This window comes from Conger conger, chromosome 10 (genome assembly GCF_963514075.1).
Source record: "Conger conger chromosome 10, fConCon1.1, whole genome shotgun sequence".
In the NCBI taxonomy this organism is placed as follows: domain Eukaryota; kingdom Metazoa; phylum Chordata; class Actinopteri; order Anguilliformes; family Congridae; genus Conger; species Conger conger.
The window spans coordinates 9,456,427-9,480,797 of record NC_083769.1 but is presented as its reverse complement, the minus strand read 5'-3'; the positions used below and the strand labels follow the sequence as shown (position 1 = coordinate 9,480,797).

General features: G+C 41.5%; 1 protein-coding gene across 2 annotated transcripts; it reads right to left on the bottom strand.

The window, feature by feature from the left end:
• Positions 1-956: 956 nt before the first annotated feature.
• On the bottom strand, positions 957-21,706 carry wnt2bb (wingless-type MMTV integration site family, member 2Bb). 2 transcript variants are annotated; one of them, XM_061256879.1, is made up of 5 exons: positions 21,008-21,706; positions 10,691-10,917; positions 6,018-6,295; positions 4,495-4,759; positions 957-1,495 (listed from the first exon to the last, which is right to left on the bottom strand). In XM_061256879.1, the coding sequence occupies exons 1-5, from the start codon at positions 21,202-21,204 to the stop codon at positions 1,266-1,268; spliced, it is 1,197 nt and encodes a 398-aa protein (XP_061112863.1). In that variant the 5' UTR covers positions 21,205-21,706; the 3' UTR covers positions 957-1,265. The 2 variants fall into 2 exon arrangements, with proteins under 2 accessions (XP_061112863.1, XP_061112864.1); XM_061256880.1 differs by having other exon boundaries at positions 10,697-10,917.
• Between the last annotated feature and the right edge of the window lie 2,665 nt (positions 21,707-24,371).

The following is a 24,371-nucleotide window of genomic DNA, read 5'->3' as shown; positions in this document are numbered from 1 at the left end:
TGTATGTATGTGCCATAGGACATATAGTCTATGGCAGATCCAGATCTGCATGGAAGCAACACAAGCATTTCACTGTTGAATAAAGGAAAAGCAGCAATTCTACTGACATTCTAATACCATATATTTATATGAACTTCTGTTTTTAAAATAATGAAACGGTATACACAAGATACACAAGCAAGCAGGAGAACAAAAAAAAGTCCACTGGCATATTCCCCATTCTGGAATCCCTGTCAAAGACATCCCTTGAAGTGGAGAGGAATATTTTTTCTTCTTTTTTTTTGGCGGATTCACTCTTTCTGTCTTTGCACCAGTCCACGTCAGTAATTTTCTTCTCATAATTCCTAAACGAATACGTATAAACGCATTCATTTTTGCTCGTGCTTTAGCTAATGTCCTTAGTGCAGGTTCGTCTTCAGACAAGGAACTTATAGCTTTTTTTTTCTTATTTCTTCTTCGCTTTAAATAAAACAACCATTCATCGTCCACATTTTCAATTTTGGGGGGGCGGGGGGAAAGCAGTGATAGCTCGGAGCAACGTCCGAATGCAGAAAGCCATTTCAGCCCCTCGGAGAGGGCTTCATATCCGTGCTTGCAGGAGAGGCCAGAATCCTACTTCTGCAATCGACTGCTTTTGCCTATGAGTGCCAATGCTTTGCCAAAGTCAAGCGCAACCAAACCCGAGAAGTCTGGCCCAGTGACGGTCATGCTCCAATGTCAGACAAAACAACCTATTGGGTAAAGAGGCCATGGTTATATTTTCTGGTGCGCAAACCAGTCGTCCCTCCCCTCCCCCCCCCAAAATGTAAATGATGTAAATACAGAATATTTGCCCCAAGTTATGACTGTAAATGCTCAAAATGAGTTTCTGTATCTTAAAAGCAGCACACCTTTCTCCCCCCCCCATACAAAAAAAACACTCAGATGAAATACTCTCCTCTCTAAACATTGGCATTAACAAAACAACACACACAACACAACAGGTTCACAGTTAGAAGCAAATAATAGCAGCCCTTGCACTTTACAGCCCTGTTCCAAAATAAATGTAATGGGGGGGGGGGGGATTTACTGAGCATTTTGTGCTAGGCGCTCATGGGAAATGGAGTTTAGTTTTAGTGCTTTTTTTTTTTTCGTTTTTGCAGAGACAGTGAAATTAAAAGCCATGCAACGGAACGGAGAGAAGGGTTGGGATCGGAGGATGCGAGGGATGGACTCTATATCCCAGAATGCCATGGCCCACAGGAAGTCCCGAGGAAGGGGCCCCCTCAGGTTTGGTCCAGCCACTCGGCACGTTTGGGGGCCTTGCAGGTGTGCACGTCCACCGACTCCTCGCAGTCCTTGCACTCCACCGCGCAGCACCACTTGAACTTGCACTCGCACTTGGTGATCCGCTTCACGCGCGTGGTGTCGTAGCCCCGCCCGCAGCACATGACCTCACAGCCGTCCGTCCCCCGTGACGACTTGTTGCAAACTCGCCCGGCCGTGCCCAGGGAACCTGCCGTGGCGCGGACAGAACAGAGGCTTTCAAACCGTTTCCTTTCATTACATTACATTGCATTACATTAACGGCATTTTGGCAGACGCTCTTATCCAGAGCAACGTACAGTTGATTAGACTAAGCAGGAGACAATCCTCCCCTGGAGCAATGCAGGGTTAAGGGCCTTGCTCAAGGGCCCAACGGCTGTGCGGATCTTATTGTGGCTACACCGGGGATTGAACCACCGACCTTGCGTGTCCCAGTCATGTACCTTAATCACTACGCTGCAGGCACATATATATATTAACTCTGCCAAGAAAGCAGCCTTCTATTGGACAGTTAAGTATTTATAATCCAATCTAAAGTGAAGACTTGGGGTGCATTTGTATATTAACTGTGAATATCCGCTCCGATTTCAGATGTCCTTCAAACATCATGGAGCGCACAGAAATATATATTTTTTGTAACAATCAGATGCTTAGATAAAACAGCTGAAGTGTCCAGGGCACTGAATTTCCAAACATCCAGAGGGCACTCTGGTGTTCTGAGAGCAATGAACACTCGTCGGTCATAAGCTGGTCTAGCTGGGTATGAGCTGGTCAACCAGCTATCAGCTGTTTCAAAACATAGCTTGAGCTGGTTAAACCATGTTAAGGTGGGAACTGGTCTGAACTGATGAACCAGCTAAACCATGTCAAGCAGGGAGCTGTTCTGAACTGGTCAACCAGCTAAACCATGTCAAGCTGGGATCTGGTCTGAACTGGTCAACCTGCTAAGCCATGTAAAGCTGGGAGCTGGTCTTCACTGGTCAACCTGCTAAACCATGTCTGTTTTGAAAACTAGCTTGAGCAGTTCTTTTCAGCAGGGAGAACTAAGCTTCTGTCAGAGAACGCTGAGTACCTGAAAAACCCTGGCACCCCTGGAGCCCCCCTCTCAAACAAATGTGAGAACCACGCTGAGGAACACGGAGAGTAGGATTTGAAAAATGAGCTGGATGTATCCTTGGGGTATGAATTCCAATAAGAAGAGGGGTGGTGGGGGGGGGGGGTGCTAATGGAGGAACTGTTGACCTCCTGAAATGACAGTGTTTTAAGCTTCTGGAAACATCCCTGGCCCCATCCTTCAACCCACCCCCACCTCTCTGCCAACCAACCATTTGGTGTATGTTTAAGAAGCCGGACTCTTGCAAATCCAAGCTGTGTTTGACTAGGTAAATGGTCAAGATGAACAGTGCTCTGTTCCAGAATTTGAAGAAACATTAAAAAAATTATTTAGCTTAGTCTGTGTTATTACTTTTTTTGAATACTTTTACCAACATTTGCCTTTACCTGTCAGTAAGTATGTGCGGTGAGGGAACTAGTGCCCCCCCCCCCGCCCCCCCATGCCCCCATGTCACTGTTCCAGAATGTTCCTTACGGCATAATGGCCAGAGTGTGGGAGAGTGACAGGGATTAACAGGGCAGAGGTACCCTGGCCGCCCCCCTGGGCTTTTTGGGAGACGAGCTAAGAGGAGGCAGGTGTGAGGATCCCCCATACCCCTCCTCTGTGCGGTTGGGGAAGACCCGCCCGTCACCGACACCGTCTAGTCTCCATTTCACCCAGCCCTTCACAGGGATCATTCCAGCCCCTTTGATCTCCCCCGAGACGGGAGTTTTCCCCGCTGAAAAAAACGGCCCAAGCTAGGTTTTTGAAAGAGTTGCTTCGCTGGTTGACCAGTTCAGACCAGCTCCCAACATGGTTTCACCAGCCCAAGCCATGTTTTTAAAACAGCCCGTAGCTGGTTGACCTCAATATTCAAACTGGCACAGCTGGATTTTCTAGCAGGATTAGACCATGACTTCAGAGCAAATGGCATGATAGGTTGCCTTTCTCATTACAAATGAGAGTCTCATCATCATACATGAAATGTACTGCAGGTAAAATCAGGTAAAATCATTGAATATACTGCACTGTTCGGTAATGCAGCTGCTAATGTGTTTCTTGGCCCCGTTGTAACAGAAAATCACCTTTTACAATTAATGTAACAGACTGTTTATACACTTGTTGTACAAAAATAACCATTTTTAATTCTTTAGTCTTTCAAAAACATATAAGCAGCCTTGCATTTGCTTAGCGTTTTGCCTCTGGTGATTTATGCTTCTTATAGGCCAACAGTTAAAATATATCTAAAGTGGTTACCTCAATATTAATGCTTTACAGAACTTTAATAGGAAAGCACCTTAATATTAACTTTTTTAGCATTGTGAAATGGTGTGAATCATATAAATATTGTTATGGGAGCACTATACACATCAGGCATTGCAGATATACAGCTAAGTTTTTGAATGAAGGAATGCATTTTTGGTAAATGCTACTCCAAATAAAGCTTGGGGTGTATTCATCTGAATTCTAGATGAAATTACGAAGCAGCAACTGGTCAAATAATTATGCATTCTAAGATGGAATCAATGCTAGCCAGAGTTGATTTAGCATTGGCTTGCAAGTATATGAAAACCAGGGATTCCCTTTGTTTCTCTAATGTCCATCTGATTCACCATAAAGACATAAACTAAGGCCAGCTGTACTTGGAATGATTCATGAATAAATGTTCTTTCCACATATGTATGAAAACAACTGGCCCTGGCTTATCGTAAAACGATTAACCACTCCAATCATGGCGAAGCGATCAATCACAGTTGTCTTCCTCTGAGCAATATTATGGTGAATTTGACAATGTTAGCATAATTGTTTTGGGTTAATGATAATAATTATGAAACACTGTGTTAATACAGTGCCTTTTACCTGATGATTTCAGGTGGTTCACAGACAAAAGGAGAAAATTAGCTCAACCATCACAATAGTATCAACCATGGCAGCCATTTTGTCCCAGAATTCTCACCACACATTAGCTGTTGCTTTGTGGTGAAACATTTTGACCATGTGAATTAATTAATGCTAGTACTGACATAATTATATTTTCGTCATCTTAAAATATGTTCTTATATATAAATGTTATGCACACATATTGTCTCACCCACCTGCTGCTTTGTCCATGAGACAGTAATCTGGCGAATTCTCAAAGTACACCAAGTCGTTCTTAGTGGCCTTCCTAAAGTCCTTGTTGGTCACTGCAAAGCCTGTGCCGTCCTGGTTCATGGTGACCTCGATGGCCCCGTTGTACTTCTTGCGAAGGTAGTCTCCAGTTTTTCTGAAGTCGGACATGGCCAACCAACAAGTCCTCAGTGTGCAGGAGCCACTGACTCCATGACATTTACACTCTAGCTTCATGAAGCGCTTCACAGCCTGCCAGGACAAGAAAATATATCCGATTAATAAAACAGTGTTACACAAAGCACTGAGAGTAACCCAGCTATACAATCCAGCTATGCCAGTTTGACCAGCTTGAAAATTGAGTTGATCAAGCTGGTCATAAGTTGCTCCAGCTGGGTATGAGCTGGGCAAACAGCTAGTCTGAGCTGGTAGCTGGTCAACTAGCTGTTTCAAAACATAGCTTGTGCTGGTTAAACTATGTCAAGCTGGTAGCCTGAAGTCTGAACTGGTCAACCAGCTGAACCATATCAAGTTGGAAGCTGGTCTGAACTGGTCTACCAGCTACCAGCTTTTATAAAACCTAGCTTGAGCTGTTTTTTTCTGGGGACTGAGGTATTGACTACACCAGAAACCAGGTATATTCACTCATGCACTTGATTGGTGTTTTCACCCTGAAATCAGCGACCGATTTGGACATAAGAAACCACCTGTGTAGTGAGTTAAATATGTAATATTTAATTGATCAATTGGGTGCTGAGCAATAATAAAACGATAATATAAAACAATTTGAAATCTTGTCTGAAAGGTTGAAGGCCACCCTCTACAACTCTTGAGATGGAATGAAAATGTTTTCCTACCACTGAAGTGTACCCTATACTTAACACTGCTTGTACACAGCTTGTGCCAGCTATAATTATTACAAGGGCAACACATAGTGACAGTTTTCACCCACAACAAGCTGAATAGTGTTTCAATCTCCCTCCCTGCTCAAAAAGACTCAAGCTAGGTTTTAAAACAGCTGGTAGCTGGTTGACCAGTTAATACCAGCTCCCAGCTTGACCTGTTCAAGCTATGTTTTGAAACAGACAATCTGCCAGCACCATCTGATTGACCAGCCCATACCCAGCTAGGCCAGTTTAAGACTAGCTTGACCAATTTTCAAGCTGGCATAGCTGGATTTTACAGCACAGCTATCATTTCCTAACCTTAGCTGTACTTAAATAAAAGGAAAAACTGATTCTCCATCACAACCCTTATTCATAAATAACTATTGAGTGACCGTGTTGATCTATGGTGAGGTTTCCCTTGTACATATCTTCATCTAATCCATTATGAGGTAGAAGTCAAAACTGAAAAACTTTGTGGATATGGCCTAAAATGTTTTGGGTAATTATGGGCAGGAGAAGGCCTTGTTTAAGCCTTGGGTTGGGTCTTGGGTACTAGGGTGCTTCGGTTCCTGTAGGCCCCAGAAGACCAGTCCGACGGTGGGAGAAGTGACCGGGCTGCTCACCATCCTCCCGCAGCGGTTGTTGTGCAGGTTCATCAGCGCCCGCGCGTCCTTCACCGTCTTCTCCTTGGCGTCCACGAAGGCCTTGGCGAACTTGATGCCGTAGTTGATGTTGTCGCTGCAGCCGCCCCAGTCGAAGTCGCCCCTGTCGTCGCTGGCCCTGCCCCTCTTGTGGGGGTCGCAGTTGCACGTCTTGAGCTCGCCCTGGCTGCAGGCCCGGGTGATGGCGTAGACCACTCCGGCTGAGGAGATGGCGTACACGAACGCGGCTTCACGGCTGCCTGTGTAAGACACGCCGATGAAGGGGGTTAACTATAAGCCTTCGTTTTTTTTTGTTACTACCATTACCATTACCATTACGCGTACCATTGCTGTAATGCATGGCTGCATTACTGTCACCTTCCTGTCAGCTTTGACCCGTATGGCCATTCACCTCTGACGTCTCTCATCTCATTTCTGTCTGCACATCTGCTGCTCACTGGATTTTCTTTTCACCATTCTTTGCAAACTCCTGAGACTAGTGTGCGTGAAAAAACCCAGGAGATCAGCAGTTTCTGAGATACTCAAACCACCCTGTCTGCCACCAACAATCATTCCATGGTCAAAGTCACTTAGATTAAAATATTTCCCCATTCTGATGGTTGATGTGAACATTAACTGAAGCTCCTGACCCGTGTCTACATGATTGTATGCATTGCAATGCTGCCATACAATTGGCTGATTAGATAATCGCATGAATAAGTAGGTGTAATAAAGTAAAAATGTTCCTAATAAAGTGCTCGGTGAGTGTATATAGGAGGAGGCAAAGACAGTTGTGTATGTATTGTCTGTAAAGATGTATGAACCACGAATGTGACTGTTCCATTTTTAAATATTATTGTACATTTAATCCTTCTCAAATGAGCAGTGCTTTGCTATATAAATTGTTTAAATGTGGCCACTTTGATTTGGCAATCTTCACCGCATCAGCTCGTCAACCCCAAGGCAAAAAAAAAAAATGTCACGCTGTACGCCCGGTTCGCTTTTAAAAGTGGATGATCAACAACGCCTTCAGACGAATAAACACTGGCTGGGAGTGTAAGTACTTTCTCCGTCGTGCATATCTGTGCGCCGCGGACTGTCAGGTGAACCGGGCCTGAGGAATGCAAGTGCGGACAGTGTTCCTCTGTCTCTCTGACGTGCGCACAGCTGTGCGTTAAAGCCTGGAGCCGCCCGGCATGTGCCGCGCAGATGACCGCCTTCGGAATACCTGCGTGTGTTTTCACTTAAGACGAAAAAGCAGGTTGCGGATTACTTTCGTTTTCTCATTCCGTCTCATAACGCTAATCGGAGCGAGGGGGCGATAAACGAGGGAGTGGGCCTTCCGTCTGTCTTCCAGAAACATCTATCCAAATATTTACAGCTCCTATTACTGTTTATACATGGCCCATGTGGATGCATCGACCTGTCTGCTACTTGTGCTCTGAGGACATCCACCCTGTTAGGCTGCAATTATAGAAAGGTTTCAGACAAAAGAGAAAATAAAACCTTTGCAGGCCTGATAATTGCATAGCACTGTCCCACAATTTGCATACAAATAATTGCCATTTACCCAGCAATATATATAATGGGTAACATATACAGTATGATTAATATGATGAAATGTTATATGCCTTTAATTTCGAAATATTAACTCACTTTATCTATTTTTATGTATATTTAGATCGTAATATTTACTATGTATTGTGCATGTGTTGTGAGTTGCTCATGAAGAACAGTCCTATGGTGAACAGTGACATTGATACACTACTTCCCTGACGCTGATGCTGCTTCGGTTAACTTGAAGCTGAGTGAAAAAATGTTGCTCCCAGAATTCCCAGTCTCCGGCTCAGAGGTCACCCAGCAAACAGGAAAAAGTGGGAAATTTCTCAAATGCACAATAAGCCACCCCCAGAAGGGAACACTTTATGATAGTGAAAGACGAATGGCCTTTCCCCAGAAGATGACAGCACGTCTGGAGAAATGCAAGCCGGGTTCCGGTTTCTGGCGCTGATGCACAGGGAAGATGACAACAACCATGCTTCTCCTTCTGCTGTTTATTGACCATGTGTGGCAGTCCATTAACAACTGTAAACAAACAAGAACTAGTGTGTGTGTGTGTGTGTGCATATTTGTGTGTGTGCTTACTTGTTTTCTGGGTGCCTTTGTGTACATATGTACATGTGTACGTGTCTGTGCATGTGTGTTTGCATGTGTGTGTATGTCTTTGTGTGTGTGTGCGCATGTGCAGGTTTGTGTGTGTGCATATGTTTTTTGTGTGGGAGTGTGTGTGCACATGTGCATATATATGTTTGTGTGGGCATGTGGGTGTGTGCATGCATGCATGATTGTGTATGTGTGTGTGTGTGTGTGTGTGTGTAAGTGTGTGCATACATGTGTTTGTGTGTGTGTGTGCATGTGTGCATGTGTGTGTGCGTACATGTGTGTGTATGTGTGTGTGTGTGTGAGTGTGAGTGTGTGTGTATGTGTGTGTGTGTAAGTGTGTGCATACATGTGTTTTTGTGTGTGTCTGTGTAAGTGTGTGCGTACATGTGTTTTTGTGTGTGTGTGTACAAGTGTGTGTGTGTGTGTAGGTGTGTGTGTATGTTTGTGTGTGTGTGTGTGTGTGTGTGAGACGAAGAGAGTGTAAGTTGCTTGGAAGACTGTATAGTTGTAGGACATTGCCCCAGTTTCCCTGAGACCAGCTTTTTGGTCACACTCCTGTGATGCATTAGGACTGATTTACATAGAGAGAGATCCTCTGACAATCCTCAAGGCCCAATACATTATACATTATTCACCTCCATCCACCACTGCAAATCTGGATACACTCCACAAAATGCCTTTTTTCCAAACGAAAGCAAAACCAGTGCAAATCAGCTATGAGCATCAGCTATACCATGAGCACCCAAGACTTCAAAACTTTCCACATTCAGTCCTTTGACAGATTTGAACTTTTTGGAAACAAACTATAAACACTTGGTCATTTCCATGGAGAAATCAAAGGTTTTGTCTGATTTCACAAGGGGAGCTAATAATTTTGGCCTCAACTGTAGTTGCTGCCACATGAATGGCTGAATATTTGCATTAAGTTGGTGTCCTGGTCTACCTGATAAAATGTATACATCTGTGCAGCCTAAACTGTCTTAACATGTATTTGTCTCATAGTTAGACTTAGTACAGACTTAGTACATTTACTATTTTAAGTAACTGTTTTCAGTTTTAAGTCATTGTTTGCTTGACACGTTAAGTTTTCTTACCCTATTGGCAAATCTTGAATTGAGTCAGGCTGTTATGCCTCATTGGCAATATCCATCCATCCATCCATTATCTGAACCCGCTTATCCTGAACAGGGTCGCAGGGGGCTGGAGCCTATCCCAGCATACATTGGGCGAAAGGCAGGAATACACCCTGGACAGGCCGCCAGTCCATCACAGGGCACACACACCATTCACTCACACACTCATACCTATGGGCAATTTAGACTCTCCAATCAGCCTAACCTGCATGTCTTTGGACTGTGGGAGGAAACCGGAGTACCCGGAGGAAACCCACGCAGACACGGGGAGAACATGCAAACCGCACAGAGAGGCCCCGGCCGACGGGGATTCGAACCCAGGACCTCCTTGCTGTGAGGCGGCAGTGCTACCCACTGCACCATCCGTGTCATTGGCAATATTTCTGACTTATTTGGTTTAAAAAAAGTAATATAAATAAGAAATAAATAAGTCTAAAATATGAGACTAAAATGCTTGCTGAGATTTGTGACAGACATTAATCAAGTTTAAAATAAACAATACAAAGCTATTCTGACCAGCAAGTTCATAATCAGGATATCCAACATATTCAAAACCAGGTGTGCAGATATTGAATATGCAAATACATACATACCAAGCAGTATTATAATAAGGCCCACCCACACCAAGTACTATAACCATAACTATAACTATTACCGTAACAGTAAACGCTAATGAACGATAACACTAACGTTCTGTAAATAATGTCTTGTCACACGTGACGCCCTGTAAATTAGTGTCAGTGTTTTATCTTTTACGCTGCTGGAAAAAAACACCTTGAAAGTGATCCCAATGATTTGCCCAATGGTTTGTCACCGTTGTCATTATGGTTGTGGTGTGGACTCCAACATATTTATAGTTAATGTGATAGTTATCGTTCTTGGTGTGGATGGGCCTTAACACTGGGCATGTCTGCCAGGCCCTCAGCCTGGTTAAGACGGGAAGCATGCATAATACTAATAAAATGAATAAAATGTACAATAATATGAACAGTTTTTTTAAGAGGGTTTACAAGCCTAGAATGCAGATTAACCAGATTGTCTGATATTGCTTGCCCTCCTAGCCTTTCCACCTGTTTGTGAATAACACACACACCCTATGTTGTCCACAGGGTTTTGGGGTGTAACATCCCTTACAGAAATGGAATATATTGCAATATATCATAAATACGTATGTGGATATCTGTAATATATTCAAGAGCAAAGCATTTTTATGTCAATTTCAGGAAGTGCTAAAAAGTGTATATTTGCCCACGTATTAAGGGGTAGTGATAATAAATATAATATATTGTTAAATATATTGCATTATACTGCATTTTGGTATGGGAGTGGTGGGGGAAAAGAAAGGAAAAAGGCACACACACTTACTGCGCAGCATGACCCGGCCGAAGACGGTGTGGTCGCGGTCGAGCGTGCTGCAGTTCCAGCGGTGGTGGCGGAACTGGTGCTGGCACTCACGGATCCACTCCTTGGCGCCCTCGCCGATGGACTGCATGATGTCGGGGTGCTTCTGGCACAGCTGCCGCTGCTTGTTCACCAGCCCCGGGATGTTGTCGCAGATGACCCTCGCCCCCAGTGCCCCGATGTACCTGTGCCCACAGACACGCACGGTCAGTCATCAGCCATCTATACATCATCCTCCATCATCTGTCAAACATCTATACATCATCCTCCATCATCTGTCAAACATCTATACATCATCCTCCATCATCTGTCAAACATCTATACATCATCCTCCATCATCTGTCAAACATCTATACATCATCCTCCATCATCTGTCAAACATCTATACATCATCCTCCATCATCTGTCAAACATCTATACATCATGCTCCATCATCTCAAACATCTATTGATCATCTATCAAACAACTATCCATCATTTATCTAACAAGTATCAAATATCTTTCAAACATCTTTCAAACATCTATTGATCACCTATCAATCATTTATCAATCATCTATCAAACAACTATCCATCATTTATCAAACAACTATCAAACATCTTTCAAACATCTATTGGTGATCTATCCAACATCTGTTGACCATCTATTGAACATCTACCAATTATCTATCAAACAGCTATCGATCATCTATCAATCCTTTGACAAACATCTATCAAACAACTATCCATTCTCTATTGATCCTTTATCAAACATCTATCAATCATTTATCAAACAACTACACATCATCTATTGATCCTATTTCAGCCATCTATCAAACTACTATCAATCATCTATTAAGCATCTATCCATCCTCTGTCAAACATCTATCAAACATGTATCGATCATCTATCAAACATTTGTCAATCATCTATCAAACATCTATCATCACCTATCACACATCTCTCCACCACCTATCAAACAACTATCAATAATCTATCAAGCCTCTATCAATCATCTATCAAACATCTATCAAATATGTATCAGACCTTATCAATCTTCTATCAAATATCTGTCAAACATCTATCAATCATGTATCGATCATCTATCAAACATTTGTCAATCATCTATCAAACATCTATCCATTACCTATAACACATCTTTCCGTCATCTATCAAACATCCATAAAATAGCTACCGATCATCTATTTATCGTTCAACCCATTCAATATTGTATTTGATGGCGTGAGTTTGGAGTCAGTTCACTTTCAATTCAGCTGAGGAAATGGACTGAAGGTTAAGTCATGAATTTTGAAATGCCTGTACTGTTCTTTGAGAATATTAAAGTTGAATTGAAATTAATTTAATTAGCCAACCTGCCAACCATGCAAAGCAGATAAACCACTTCATATGAACAATTTTACAGGAGCACCTTATTTGCATATATGAACGTTATTGTATGTCCCAAAAATAATTTGCAATTAGGGCAACTTTTCCTGTAATTAGCTATACGTGTGCTCAAGGGGGAAGTGCAGTTGGATCTGTAGTCTGAGAAAGCTGTGGGAGAACTGGCATCTTAAAAAACTACTTAAAGTTTTAATGGATCACAAGTAACTAAATAAAACATTTTTGTTGTGGGCAGGGAAACTATCGCTATCATAATATTAATATTGTATAGAATGCTACTGGCAGTATGAATTCAAATATTTAACACCAATATCAACTGTTATGGAGGCTGCATATGTTCATGGTTACAATCAGAATTCATCATGTATGTAGGTGTTACTGTCGATGTGTATGAGTGTTAAAATATTCTCACGCCATGTCTCAAACAGCAGTCACCTGAATAAAAATAAAAAATAAAAAAAATCTGCTAAGAATCAATAAATAATTCAAAGTAACATCAATCTATTAAAGAAATGACATAAGCCTACATTTAAATATAACTTCTTCTATTCTTTTTGCAACTGGGTGAGCAGGAAAATTGAATTTAGTTACACGTGACAATACAAATCTTGAATCTACAAAGTTTTTGAAACTTTTTTATGTTCCCGTACACTGTAACTAATATAGTGCTTAATCTCCATGGTGCTGATGTCACTGGAAAACGGATTAGCCTTCTGCCAATCATATACTCATGTGCTGATACTGACACTGTAAATAAGAAAACGTTTTCTTGTCATCTCGTGACCTGCCCTCTAATGACCCACAGGTGGCTCCCCAGAGTGTAGGAGTGACTGTTTTGAGCCAGAACACCTCAAACTGCGGAAAACGACACTGCTACCCTCCACAATCAATTTCTCCACCAACAAGGATCTTTCTAAGATGTCGCTCAGCCGAATTGTTGGCGTAAACTGTGGTTGTGGTCCTTAGCTAAAAGTGTAAACACACTTCAGCTGCCCAGAGTGTAAACCAAATGCAGTGGCTGCAACCTGCGACCTCCATGGCACGCCGTCGGTCGCAGTGACGCCCGGCTGCTGGACTACGCGCTGGCCGATATCCTGACCACAGTTGTGGTGGGGTGGGGATGCAGCCCTCACACACAGTGGTGTTTGGGTGTAAAGCAGTTTCCACTCCTGTTGTCGTAGGGCGGCCTGTAGCGTAGTGGTTAAGGTGCATGACTGGGACCCGCAAGGTCGGCAGTGTGATCCCCGGCGTAGCCACAATAAGATCCGCACAGCCGTTGGGCCCTTGAGCGAGGCCCTTAACCCTGCATTGCTCCAGGGGAGGATTGTCTCCTGCTTAGTCTAATCAACTGTAAGTCGCTCTGGATAAGTGTAATGTAACAGTAAATCAGCTTCCACTCCTGTTACGCCTGTCTGATTCCCCATCCTTCACTATCTTCCGTGCAGGTAATGCTGGATAGAGGCCATTTTGAACGTGACTTCCTGTAAATTTGGTTGGCTGTTGATTGGCTGTCAGTGTTTTATCATTCGTGCAGCTGGATGAAATTGCTCTGAAAGCGAGCCCAATGATATTGTTTGTCACTGTCGTTGTTGTTATAGTTTCCGTGTGGACTCCGCCGTCCATTTCAGTTTGAACGATTTTTAAAAAGACATATTTCTAGTTTTCGTTTGTGGCGTGAATGGCGTGAAGCATCCCACAATCCCCCCGACTGTAACTCCAGCCAGTGTAAATGGTGGGGTGTGGTGGTGAGTGAGGCACTCTGCTTATCATTCTCGCCAGAGTTACTGCAACTCTCCTGTATATGTTAGTGGTCATATGGACTTACACAGGTCTAGTTCTCACATGCAAGGGAGAATGTGCAGTCGAATGATGTTCTGTCAAATTCCAGAGGTGACCTTTCATCTCATTACACAACCATGCATTACATGCATTCTCAGGTTTTTACACACACACGCACCCATGCACGCACACACACACATACACAGCTGCAATACCTGACTAATGACCTAATTACCAAAATGTAAAATTCACCTCTACATACAGAAAGTCTAGACATACAACTGCTGCTTCTCCTCCCGAAATTGGATAGGCACAGTACTGTAAGTCCTGAGATTTCCTCCATAGGTGTTTCCACCCCTTGTAATGCTGTTATGTTTGATGGGGAACAGGCATGTCAATGGGGCTTATTAGGTGCAGGGTCTGGAAAATGTGTGTGGCCCTAACCAAGAGGAGGTTTTGATTTAGGCTGTCACCTCTTTCACTGGAAATAACAGCGACCGAATCAGCACCTCCTACGTTGATTACATTTAACTAGATCAAAAGCAGGTTAGATAGATGTGGAAAATATTCAAAATGGGAGGGAAAAAATGCTGGCTATTTTAATTTAATGCACTGTTAAACCCTGCCACTCACAAAGTTATACAGGAAGTGCGTCTGGACCTCTTATACAAAATCAGGGTCAGAGTTAAGGTTCTGGAGCTGTGTTCATGAAGCGTCAGATATTAGCAGTGCTAATCTGGGATAAATGTAGCCTTTTAGCTTGTAACGGATAAAGTTATGATCTTGGAAGATGCCTCTGATCATAATGAGAGCTGATCTCAGATTAGTCTAATGGTTTAGCTCGTAACGGTCAAGCTTAGAGTATGGACTGAGATTAGGTATTTGGACAGCTAGGAGCCACTTATATGTGAGCCGAGTAATGTTAAGGTGGGTTTATAGTCCAGCGACAGAGTTGTCCTGCACAAAAAGTAAAAAGGTACTCCAGTCGCCTTGTCTAAAACCGAAATGTCACTGCGACCAGACGTCCGCTGCACATCATCGGTCACAGCGACGCTCTGTCGCCGTACTATGTACCGGTCGTAACGGTTTAAACGGTGATTTCCGGATCCGTGTTATAGGCGGGAAGTGCTCTGGGATAGCTGCCAGGGAGCGCGAAAGGCCCGGGGCTTGTCCCGGCCTGTCCCCTGTCCCTCAGAGCTCCCTTCTCCTGGCCGGACTCCCGCACGCGGCCTGGTCGCGGCTCCACCCCGGCCTTTTTTACGGCGGCTGTAAACCGTTAGCCTCGGGGGCTACAATAACATGTCATAAAAGCCGCGCTGTTAACAAAGTGTTGATTTTCACGAGGGGTGGCGGTGGTGTGCGCCAGGCAAGCGGGGAGGGAGGGGATGTTATGGCCAGGAGAACTTCCTCTGTGAACGTAGCCCTTTGAGTTCCTTAAGCACATCGACCTTGCACCTGTTTCGCCCTGGCTAAAAGAAGTATTAAATAATGTAAACGCCTGAAAAGGCGACTGTTTTTCAAACCTTTGAGGAGAAATGCAACTGCTAATACCAGTTCAGATCTATCTGTGACAGCAGGCAAGACAAGAATGGTGGGCTTTCATTTTCCTTAATATGTTGCGGAGTAAAGACTATACAGGTCCATCAAAAAGCAGTTAATAAAAGAAAACTGTTTACATCGCAAGGTATGAGTTGTTTGAGGGGTCTGTTTTATCCTTAGTGGACATTTTAAGACTTCTAAAAGTGTGAACGATCACGGTGAACAATATTTATTTTTGTGTTCGAGAATGTCTCATCGGTGGAATGACCTTTTGGCCTGAAAAGGCTTTTTAAAGAGCCAAACTTAAGTTCATTTGAACACCCCCAAGTAATGTGACAATTTTTTGCCATGGAGAAAAAAGGAAACAGACTATTCTTAAGCGGAGAGAGACTAGTTTGTCAATAGTTTCTTTATAAATGTATAAAACTATTGGGTAAATAAAATGAAATCCAAGGAAAGGCAGGACAGCCACAATGACAAAACAAAAATATATTTATCAATTGTTGCTTCAGCCAACACACTTCTAATTAAATTGTATTTATTCTTAATTACTCACCTAGACTTTGACACAAACCTAAAAGTTTTTAACAAAAACAAACTAACATATCATATTCTTTTCGTTTCATTTTTCAGGCAACTCCTGCACCTAAATGAAATGGAATCTGTACAACATATAACGGTGGTTTGTTAGATTTTGTCATGAATCACATTCAGTTTTTCTCACAGACATGGACAGACAAGACCCTCCGTTTTGAAGGTTGCTCCTCTCTGACCCTTTGCTGTTATTAAGGTCTTCAGTCATAAACCCTAAATCAGGGATACTCGATCTTTCCAAGAAAGGGTCAGTGTGGGTGCAGGCTTTTGTTCCAACCAAGCAGTTACACACCTGATTCTACTAATCAAGGTCCTTAGCAACGACTCTAATGGTTGATTAGTAGAATCAGGTGTATAGCTGCTTGGTTGGAACAAACGCCTGCACCCACACTGACCCTTTCTGGGTAGGACTGAGAACAGGAGTATGTTTGTTTGTTTGTTTGTTTGTTTAAAAAAATTAAAATAATATAAAATAAAATAAAATAGGCCCTGGTCCTTATCTTTGTTGTGCAGGTAGCAGTTGAAATTGTACTTCCCTCTAGGGTCTTTCAGCGCACTTATCCCTGGTTATGGGTATGCACTGGGTCGCTCTGGATAAGAGCGTCTGCCAAATGCCATTAATGTAATGTAACGTAATGAAACAGGGCTATTCTCTCTTCTCCACTTTTCAAGTGGTAGATGGTGAATTGGAACATACCAGAAACCAGAAAGGAGTACCAGAGTGCATTCTGGGACATGGGACAGAGTGGAATAGCTGTTTCGGTCAGAGAAGAAAGGAGGAATGTTTGTCAGATGTTCGGAATAACGTAACTGCCGATCACAAATCTCTTCCTGCATTGTTTTTTTTATTGAATAGCTCAGCGCACCGGACTTGGACACTGAAAACACCACGCTTCTGCCCGACTGTGGCGTGCATCGCTGTCCCTTACCTGTTCCACAGCGTGCGATCGATCACAGCCACCCTTGCGCTTTTCCAGTCTCGTTAAACGCAGATCCAAATCCACCGAGTTGAACTAATCTCAATTCATGGTCACTGGGCGGCACTGATTCATCAGATTTCCAACTTTTGCGTATGGCAGACATCCAAAACAGTATGAACTAAGCCTCAGAGTCCAGTCCTATCCCATTTTCCTGCCAGTTTTGAGTGCTTATTTTATGTGTATTAGCTAATTAGCAGGTACTGCAGTAGCGTCAGATGAAATCTTCTTGGTGTATTTCTGTTTCAAAGGGCTTGTTAATGTGATGGAGGGGAAACTGATTTCTGAGAAACCCCCACTCATTAAAAGATGTATTTATGTATTGCAACAATTCTTGGGAGTCCAAAGCAAATGCTATTGCAGTACCTCACCGCCTTTGAGGATTTTGACATTTATTGACAGCATATCGGGGTTTTAGCATTTGTTCATTTACACAACCACTGTTTGATAACCTGACATGACCCACGCATCATGTTCTGTGGCTGTGTGTGACCTAGCGTTTAGAGAACTTATCTTATTACGAAAAGGTTGTACGTTCATATAGTATCAGGCAAGGTGCTTGAATTGGCTTAAATTTCATTTCAATAGAAATGTAGATATTATTGACAGCCACACAAAACAGATTATTAAATTGGCAAACAAAGACTCAACCAGTAAAACTTTATATTCTTTAGAGAAACAAACCACAACATAAATAGAATCCTTCAGACTAGCATCTATTTTAGTTAAGTACCTGCCATATGTATTCTTATTAGATGCTTTGTTATTATTAGAAATCATGTGATTGTATCATTGTAAATAGTAACTTGTGAATATAACGTATCTGAACTATTGCACAAATAGGCTTACATTGCAATGCATTTAATGAGGATTTTACAGAATGGTAAACTTACTGGCTGCAGTGTGAACAGTGAGTTACTGTATTTTTGTTTCATAGCAGGAATTAGCCTATTGTAATATATTACAGTCTGGAAAACATTACTGTATGGGTAATGACAGTACTTTCCTGTAATTAATACAGCATTAATAGGCCTACAGTATTACAATAACTACTGTATAAGCATTTGCAGTAGTTTACTGTAGCATATTTAGGGACTGATGAAGGCGGGACAACTGATTAAGATGGTGACATAAACAGGCTATAGTATCATTAAACATACCTTAAATACTACAGTATTGCCTACGTAGTTATGAAACCACAGCACTAACGTCTTTCGTACTGGATATTTTTCCGGCTCAAAGTTGATTTTCCCTCAAAGCATTTTAATGTACAGTATATAACTGTATGAAGAGGAACGGTTTGCTACTGGACGCAAAAACTGACCCAAATACAGGAAAAAGTTAAAAGTTAGTTGCAGGTTAGCTACAAGTTAGTTACTGCCCAAATACAGGAATTACAAACAGTGTACATTTCCTTCATTCTGTCCATGTGGACTACAAACACGCGCATGTTGTCTTGGCACGTGCACATATATGGACACGCATGTGGTACACATGTGCATACGAATGCATGCGCACACACGTACACACATAATACCGACATAATTTCTTAACTTCGGCTTTAGCTCCATTTACTCGCATTTCAATTTCATAAGCGCCTCACAAATTAATGATTTTATTATTCCTTATTGTTTATAGACACCGGCTGGGGCAAATGCAGGAAGAGCCAGGAGGGCCTACATAAATTATATTTATTGCTCTATTATTGCAAAATTGCCAGTTAAACTGCTTTGCCTGTGTCATGCCAGAAGAAGGCTATAATTCCCATTTGTGTTGCTAAAGACCTGAAATCACAATTAATATGCGCTACTATGCGCCGTTTCTGTAACCCTTTAAAGTGTAAACTCACAAATGTGTGATTATAATGTTCTGAACTCAACATTGCAATGCTGATGTAATAGCCAGAACTGTTTACTTAAAGCAGTTGAGTTCTCCAGCAGTGACTTTTAACTTTAAAACTACCCATTACTCTTCAATGGGTTATTGCGTGTTTTCTGTGAAGATCTCATTCCTGCTTTCAAAGAGGAGCGTGACTACGGTGTCGTGGGGTGCTGCCCTGTAGCCTACTGCTGAGCTAAAACTCCAAACACGAAATTTAAACCAAAGCCCACTAGCTTTGAGGTCAACGTTTCATTTTGGCAGGCAGATTTCAATAGCAAACGTATTCTGCTGAGACCGCTCGTGTTTTCCAGATGCAGGTGGCTGAAGAAAGCTGTCACGGACTCGTATTTTAAGCGCAGAGAGGGCTCACTAACTGTGATCACGGATGAGGCCAGGGTGCGACTGAAATGACTGACACTGAAATTGCATTGCTGGATTATCGCAGTGGAGCATAACACATTGAGATCAATGGGGCTACTGTATCAGGGGCGGACATGGGAAATTCCTGCCCTGGAGGGCCACATCTAGGCTGGTTTCCATTTAGCTTCAGGTATTCATTGTTTGCTGTAACTGAAGTGATTATTTGGGTAGGTAAGTGTACATCAGAAGTACTTGCTAATTGTGAGGCAGTATCTATAAATCCATTCTCAGTCTAAAAATGTGTATACACATAACTGACATTTTTATTTGAAAGTTTGGTGGACCTATCTATGTTACAAAATAATGGGAATTCTTTATTAGTGTGTAACCATAGTCTTGGAATTAACCATAATCAACGATAAAAAGCTACCCATATCCGACATGTTGTTATATCCAATGCTTTTATATCCGATGCTTATTTCCATATATAGACAGGTCTATGTGACATTGCATGTGACGAATGTAATCGTTGAATTAAACTTCAGTAGGTCGGTCCTGGCTCTGTTTTATTAACATAATTTCATATGGAGGCCATATATCACGGGTATATCACGGGTAACGGAATTATACTACTTTTACACGAGATTGCAGTAGTAGTCAATCTAGTGTAAAACTAGTAGAATACTACTGATAATAATAATAACAATAATAATAGTAATAGTGAATTAAAATAATAATAATAAAAAATGTGTCCATATTGTTGTTGTTGATTTCCGATATGAGCGTAATTGTTCATATCAAGGTATTATTTGCATAATACCCTATCATGTCCACTGAATATGCTTCGTTTCCGTTGTGGAATTTCAGTTTTTACAAATTTAACCAATATTTTTGCGTTTTAAATGTAACGCGGGTTGAATATGGGACTGAAAATACTTATCTCTTCGTTATCTTTGTATTATGAATATCTTATTATAGATTTTTTTTAAACGAACTACGCAATCGTTTCAAGTGAAAATGGAGCCATCTTTTGTCTGGAATGAGTGTGGAACGAATGTTCTCCTAACGAGACAGTAATTCTCAACAGGTGCTGCACCGCCTACATAATGTAAATCGTCTTGCAGATAGCTTAAATTTACTCACCAACATATTAAAAGAATTCACACTTGTTTTAATATTCTGATACTAAAACTATCAGAAACGCATGGTGTCTGATAAACAAACTTTATGTAATAACAGGTATTACATCAGTACAATGTTGTACACTCTATCTCTCTCTCTCTCTCTCTCTCTCTCTCTCTCTTTCTCATACACACACTCCCACACACACACACACACACACACACACACACACACACACACACACACACCTCTAATATTTTTTTAAATAGATTTTAGACTCCCTATTTCATTTCCGAAGATGACATCGAAAAACCTTCTGGACACTGTAATATTTGAAAACGAATAGTGTCCAAAAAACGATTGTCGGTTTTGTCAGCCACGCCAATGGACTGCGTATTTAATTCTCGAGCACCTCGGTGGCGCATTGTTTTGTTAAACAGCAACAGTTTCCTTTCTTTCATAATGGAGGTCTGTGATCCCGCTGTGAGATTTCAAATTGACGGGCACACTTTTAATCCCATCAAAAGCAACCTAGCGCCAATCCGTTCATTGCTGAGAAGCGAACAAAAGTTTTCAAGGATTTGCAAGTATGCTTGAGTGAAGGATACTCTTTGAATGCAACTAACAGAGTAGGCTACTTACCACCACGAAGAATCTACTCTGGGTGTTAGCATGAGAAGGAGTATAATAAAGGCAACGTATAGCCTAGAGGAGGCATTTGAGCCGTCTGAAGAAGGTACCCCGGTCCTGGACAGATGTCTTAATCCTGGTGCTCCCGTGGAAACCGTGGGTTTGCTGTAAATCCGGGAAGAACCCTGAACTTTGCTTAAACCAAACATTGTTTTTCCCCAAGTAGACAGATGGGATGCAAAATAAAGTCCAGTAGTAGTTTTTTTTCTCTCTCTCGCTCTCTCTCTCTCTCTTTCTCTCAGAGCTGGACAACACTGAAACCATGCATACTTGTTCAGGTGAAATTTTCCATCTGGGTTGTGATGATGCGGTATTTGTTTTATGTATAAAATTCAAATATGAGTTGTAAATTCACAATGGCATACCAAAATGTATTCCACCTAAAAATCCAACAATTGTTGTAATACAATTGGAGCTAAAATAATCCGAGCCAGGGGCCGTTTTGCGGAATACCGAACATCGGAAGTCAAATTCTCTTCAGTGAAATTGTATCTTCTGAGAAAAAGAAAATTACAGTACTCCCCCACTTGAATCAAATATTAATTTCGATATTATCAGGTACTGCTCCTTTAGTCGAACAAAAAAATGCACTCCTCCACGTCTTTTCTCAAATGGCGTATTTCTCATAGAATAGTCGTTCTAACCGTTATCAGCCTGTGAGTGAGATAAAGCGAAGCGCTGAACTGAAGCAACTGTAAAACTGTTGGGTGGGGGGACTAGGGGTGAGAGGCTGAAAAAAAACGTTGACAGCTCTCTTGCCTCTCTTTTCTCATTGGGCAGAGTCAATGGGGGACGGGATGATGCTTTGTGTTCTTCTGGGGGATGCGCGAGCCACCTGCCACCGACGCTGTAAAAGAATCACAAATACACTTGTAAAATTAATATTTTAATAAAAATAAAACTATACAAAATGACAACAATTATACTGCAATAAAAATAATAGACCAAACAATATATCCGTAAAACAGCACAGATAAAATTGCAAACAAATGAATAGAATTTAGGAATAAGCTGGACGTCACCCTTGTGCCAACTGCTGAGGAAATTTGAACGGGCACGTTTACCACACAATTTAGGTTAAATATCTATACTCTCTGGACCCAAATAGCCTCCGAATACGAATGTCCGCTTGTTGGGTGCTGTTAAATGTCACTTTATTTTCTTTTTTAAACAGATTTAGTTTTCGGCTTGTTCATTTCTACGGTCTTGTATCTGAATAATTGGCAGTTTCATGTTGTTTGCATGTCATGTTTTACTAAAATTGTTACATTTAAAAATAACAACATTTCATTGGCTACCATTTGTGCATCATGTCTAGATGCACAGAGTAGGAGGAAACGTTTAATTACTGGAGAATATTTAATTCTATATTTAGCCAGATATTCGCAAGTCAATGACGAGAATGAAAAATGGACCAAAACATAACAGCTGATCGAAGCAAGTAAAACATATTAAGAATTGGATACACTGGGGAAATCATACACATTTGGATACACTACACAATCTGCACTGAAAATTATTTATTTTAAAATGGAGATAATTACACGCTCTGATCTGAATTTGTTTTATAAAATGCTAAATAAAATAGTGTTTTTGCACTTTTGGAGAAAATTCCTGCTGCGTAGTTACACTGTAATTGCACATATTATGACAAAAAAATAAGTGGTGAATATCAGCATGAATTAATTCCAAAAGGCTTATTGCCTTCGCCTAGGCTACATATAATCATGTGTCCGAAAACATTAACATTAATAACACACTCAATTTCGTGTAGAATATGTTTAAACCATATTCATGTAGTACAATTAGATAGCCTACTTGGAAAAATCAGGTTGAATTATATTGCTGAAATTGTGTCACTAAAAGTGAAAAGGGTTTTGCTTTTAAATAGCGAACAATTCAGTTCAGGCTCCTGAAAAAAATAATTATATGCATCTGAATTGGATCGGCAAACCGCGTGGTTCCAGTTAAATATAAAGCGTACAATATGCCGTCATTTAGGGTAGGCTCAGTTCCAGTGAGCATTTGCTTAGTCAGCAAATGCAACAAGTCTTATGAAAACGATTTGCTTTTGAAACGACATATCCCTAGGTGTTCCTGATCAAACCTTATACAATAAAAAACCTTCTTGGCTTGGATAAACGTCTGAACAATACAACCAACCTAAGCAAACATAAAAACGCGCTCAGTCATATAGGGTAGTTTACAGGTGTACAGTAGGTGGTGCTTTTTAGTAAAAACGAGTAATACATTATCCTGCAGCAAATCATCATAGTGCAATTTAATAACGAATATACCGTAATAACACAGCAACATATTTCAGTATTAAATATAATAGTTTGCCGACTGACCGAACAGGTGCAGTTCTGAGTGAACATGCGCAATCTGCTATGAATTACTACGTACCAGGAATCGACAATTCCAGCCGAGTACCAGTATAGCTTGTTTACATTCCTGCGTTGTGATATGGCATTGCTGTGAATTTTGATGATGCGGCATCAGTGTGATTGTAAACTATTTTATTAATTCAGCCTACCCATAGCAAAGAGTTCACAGTGGAGAAAAGCTACAAGGGACTACAATCTGGATTAATTACAATTAAATATGGATTGGGGGTTGCTAAAACGATTTCCTGTAGTGAAAAATCTTTATGTAACATTATGTGTCTTTCTTTTCCAATTTACTGGAAATAATAATAATAATAATAATTTCCAGAGATGCTTAAAACGCCAATAAAATAGAACTGAAGCTTTATCATCTTGGGACCCCCCCACCCAAACTGAAATGTATCCAGGGGACCCCCATCCAATGAAAAGGGGTTATATTTTAAAAATGCTCAATAGCCGACTTTTCTCAAATCTATATACTATGGTCACCGCATATCAATTCGGTCCAAGGACACGCTACAGTAGTTTCGAGGACCCCTGGAGTCCTCGGCCTAAACCAGGGATACTCAATCTTAGACAAAAAATGTCGGTGTCGGTGCGGGCTTTTGTTCCAACCAAGCAGCTACACACCTGATTCTACTAACCAAGGCCCTTAGCAACGACTCTAATGGTTGATTAGCAGAATCAGGTGTGTAACTGCTTGGTTGGAACAAAAGCCTGCACCCACACCGGCCCTTTCTGTGAAAGATTGCGTATCCCGGGCCTAAACAACCAATCTCAAAAATAACCTTGGATAACTAACGATTTAACATTTAACGATTTTACCCACATGTCCGGATCTTTCATACGAAACCATTGCTACAAATACCTCGCAGTGGTGATTGATTTCCCCTACCTCTAATAACCCCCACCTTAAAAGTTGAGCGCAG